Source organism: Molothrus aeneus, chromosome 3 (assembly GCF_037042795.1).
Source record: "Molothrus aeneus isolate 106 chromosome 3, BPBGC_Maene_1.0, whole genome shotgun sequence".
In the NCBI taxonomy this organism is placed as follows: domain Eukaryota; kingdom Metazoa; phylum Chordata; class Aves; order Passeriformes; family Icteridae; genus Molothrus; species Molothrus aeneus.
Window position 1 is genome coordinate 109,748,256 of NC_089648.1, and position 3,594 is coordinate 109,751,849.

Below are 3,594 nucleotides of genomic sequence, written 5' to 3' on the forward strand. Positions count from 1 at the left end.
CTATACATCACCCAAATCTCGTCTTTGTGGAGGGATAGTTCAGACCCCATTGTTGTGTTAATAAATTCAGGGATGTGTGTATGTATTTTTAATGCTTATATATGCTATATTATATATTATTATATGTTATATTATATATCATGTATTATATATTATATATTACATATTATGTGTTATATATTGTATATTGTATATTATGTATTGTATATTGTATATTATATATATATATAAATTGCAATACTGCTGGTATTGGCTGCCATACAATTATCCTCTGTGTCAAGAGTTGCCTGTAAAGTTCTTCCCACTCAGCTTTCATTACTGTCATCCTAAATTTTATTACCATTTTTTATTACCATCACCAAAACTGGCTGCTCCTTTAGTCATTCTCTTTCCCAAATCCTTTGGGAATATGTGAGACTGCACAGACTCACTTCTTTAAAAAATAGTGCATCATTCTGAGCCTTGAGTCAAAACCAGAGAGGAAATTTCTGTGAGCAACAACAAAGATCGCGGGTTTTGGTTCAAGAAAACCTTTATTTTCATGTGCGAATAAAATAATAATATATATATTGCTTCACATCCTCCAAGAGCTGCATGAACCTGAAGTGATTGAACCTCCAAACACCCCTGTGAGGTAGGCTGGAACAGGTGGCCAAGGAGCCAAAGTGGCTTGAGTATTAAAAGCAAAAAGGGAGTGACTTCAGCGAGGGAAAACCCGGATCTCCAGAAGCGGTGTGCTAACAGGACATGCCCTCTGGAAGCTTCTTTTAAAGCTCATTTGCAGGAGGCTTTAGACAGAGGAGGAATCCATGAAAATCAGCTCCTCAAGGCAGTGGAAATGCTGCTGGTTCAAGGGCTGTGATCCAGGAAAGCTTTTTCTTCTTATTCTGCCAAAATCCTGCAAGGATACAAAGGGTCTTGTTATTGTGCTGCAGTTCCACCTCATCTTGTTCTCTAAAAGCCTCAATACCTTCCAATTACCTTTCAAAATGAACCTACAGGGTGGCTCCAGCCTGCAGGTTTAAAAACCACATCTCTGTGCGTGTTGGGTGTCCAGGTCTGCAGATAACCAGTGTATAAAACTGTGGCCACTGGCAAATGAGTTATATGACCCCTTGTAATGACATTTTTTATTCAGTTTGCACCAAAATAAAAAAACTGGGTGTTTGATGTAGTTGCTGAACACACAAGTTTAGTGCCATCTGAAGTGGTCTGGGGTATCTGCTTGGCCTCCAGACATCTATCTTTTCTGAAAATCAGTGCTTTCCCTTAGAGCTATCTCAGCCAGATACATTGATATGATTTAAATACTCCAAGGCACTTCAAATGCCACTAAACATCTCAATGTGTCCTGCTGAACCAAGCCCTTCATGTCTAAATTCAAAGATTTGTTTTCAAGCAACCCGAGCTGGAAAAAAATATTTATATTGTACTTCAGAATACCCTGTTGGTTTTAACTTCTACTCTTGTATTGGTCAGTTCAGCTGAAAATCAAAGAGCCAATATAAGAACTTTAATCCTGAACACTAACATCCATCAGTATCAGGTACATTTTTAAAGAAAGAGTATTTCTGTAGGAAAATTACACCTGAAACCAAACTCGAGAGGTCTTGTTCCTTTCCCAGGCTCAGTTTTCTTTTTGTCAGGTCTAGCAGATGTTCTGACAGAAATTTGATGTTGGAGTTCTCCCATCTGCTCCTCCCAGTCCATTTGCTATCAGTGGAAATTGCTTTCCAAGGAGCATGAGTGGTCACAGAAACTGAGGGATCACATCACTGCTTTGTAAAATCATCTAATATCAAGTTTCTTCTGTTCCATTTGCTTTCCTGATTTCCCAAATGCATCCTTAGCATCTTATTCCTTAACACCTTATTCTCCTGGCAACAAACCTGCCCTATTATTGGAATTACTTGGGCTTCCTGAAACCACTGAGGATCCCCATTTGCTAAATAGATGTATAAAACTTTTTTTCTAGAACCACCTCATCAGATTTCTTCAGTTTCTGGGAACCTTTAAGCCTTGGCAATTCTATAAATAACAGAATCACAGAATAAAGAGTTCTGGAAAATTCAGACATCACAGGTCTGAGCTCTCCCTTTGTTTTGAGCCAGGGTCTGTCTTGTCACATCAGTGGCTGGGGATCTGCCTGAGCATCATGGCTGGGATAAATTTTATCTTCACACCAGTCCTCTTCATCAAAGGTACAGGAACCTCTCCTAATCTGGCGCTGAATTTGGGGGTGTGAATGTCACTGCAACTGGCAAGGATCATCTCGTGGCCATTAATTGAACAAAGTTATTCTAATAATTAATTAGATGGAGAACTTGTTTTATTTTAAGATGAAAAGCATTCCCCAAAAGCATGACCAAAAACTTAAGGAAATAAAAAAATCTGGCTATCAGGGAAACTCCAGACATTATTAGAAAGTGGTTTCAAAGGTCAAAAGTGACAAATTCACTCCTCATCACCTTTCTAGGAGCTGTACAGTGGTGGAAGGAAGGAGAGATGGGGAGAGGTTGAAAAGCAAAGTTCTGTGAACACTCTCCCCCCTTTTCTAGGTAAATTTTAAAATAAAACCAGACGGATGATAAAAAGCTTCCCCTGATGGGTATAAATGCTGTGAAGTATTTTCCTAATAATTTCTTTAAAAAACTTCTTTCTTTTCCCATAAAAATTCAAAATAAAGTGAAAAATACTGAATTCTTGGACATTTTGACCATTCTGAATTCTGAATTCTTTCTCCCATACATATCTTCCATTCAAATGAATTTTCTCCCTAAGCACACATCAACATTACGCACGTGTTCCTCCTCCCTCTGGACCTTCCCACCGAGGGTTGCCCTGCAAGCCCCACTAAAGTTTTGCTGATTATTCAGAGAAACAGGGGATAAAACAGGGGACCTTCTGAGGCCCCCGAGATGTTTTGTCACCTACTTGGAGCAGCAGTTCATCATGCCCCCGTGGCAGGTCCCCGTGGCAGTGAAGGTGGGTGGGCACGCCCCAGCACGGCAGAATCTTCCCTGTGCGCTCCGGCACTCGACAGTGTCAGCAAAAAGAGGGTCTGCAGAACCTGTGGGGAGTGGCAGGAGTTAAAATCTCAGCTTTCTGCCTGAAATGATGAGAGGTAAATGTTCAACAGGTCATGTGTTTTCTTTTTTAGCAAGTGGAAGTATTCTGAGTGGAGATGCTCCTGGTCCCACCACTGCACCACCCCTGTGGCATCAGATTTTTGCCTTTCAGCTGATGGTGGCTTTTTGCCCCCCTGTGAACACTCTTCTGCTTACAAACCCTTTTGCTCTTTGTAGGAGTTTTGCTTCTCACCTGAAGTGGCCTGGAAGAGGAGGAGGAAGACAGCGAAGAGCAGGTAGAGGATCTTCATGGCTGTCAGCTGCTTGTGGATTGTGAGGTCCTGCAGAGCACCTGAAAGGCCAATGGTGGCTGGAGCTGGCTTGAGCAAGGGCTGGGACAGACACCTGGTATTTATAGGGCCCTTGGGATTGTGTGACAAGTCAATGAGTAACTGCCATGAACTTTCTGGAGAGGGACTGGACCCCTTATCTCAGGTGGCAGTGAATGTGTTGCAATCCCCCAGGG

General features: G+C 41.5%; 1 protein-coding gene across 1 annotated transcript; it reads right to left on the reverse strand.

The window, feature by feature from the left end:
* Window positions 1-2,930: 2,930 nt before the first annotated feature.
* LOC136554154 (gallinacin-10-like) lies at window positions 2,931-3,379 on the reverse strand. Its single transcript, XM_066545955.1, has 2 exons — window positions 3,322-3,379; window positions 2,931-3,070 (listed from the first exon to the last, which is right to left on the reverse strand). The coding sequence occupies exons 1-2, from the start codon at window positions 3,377-3,379 to the stop codon at window positions 2,931-2,933; spliced, it is 198 nt and encodes a 65-aa protein (XP_066402052.1).
* Window positions 3,380-3,594: the final 215 nt, after the last annotated feature.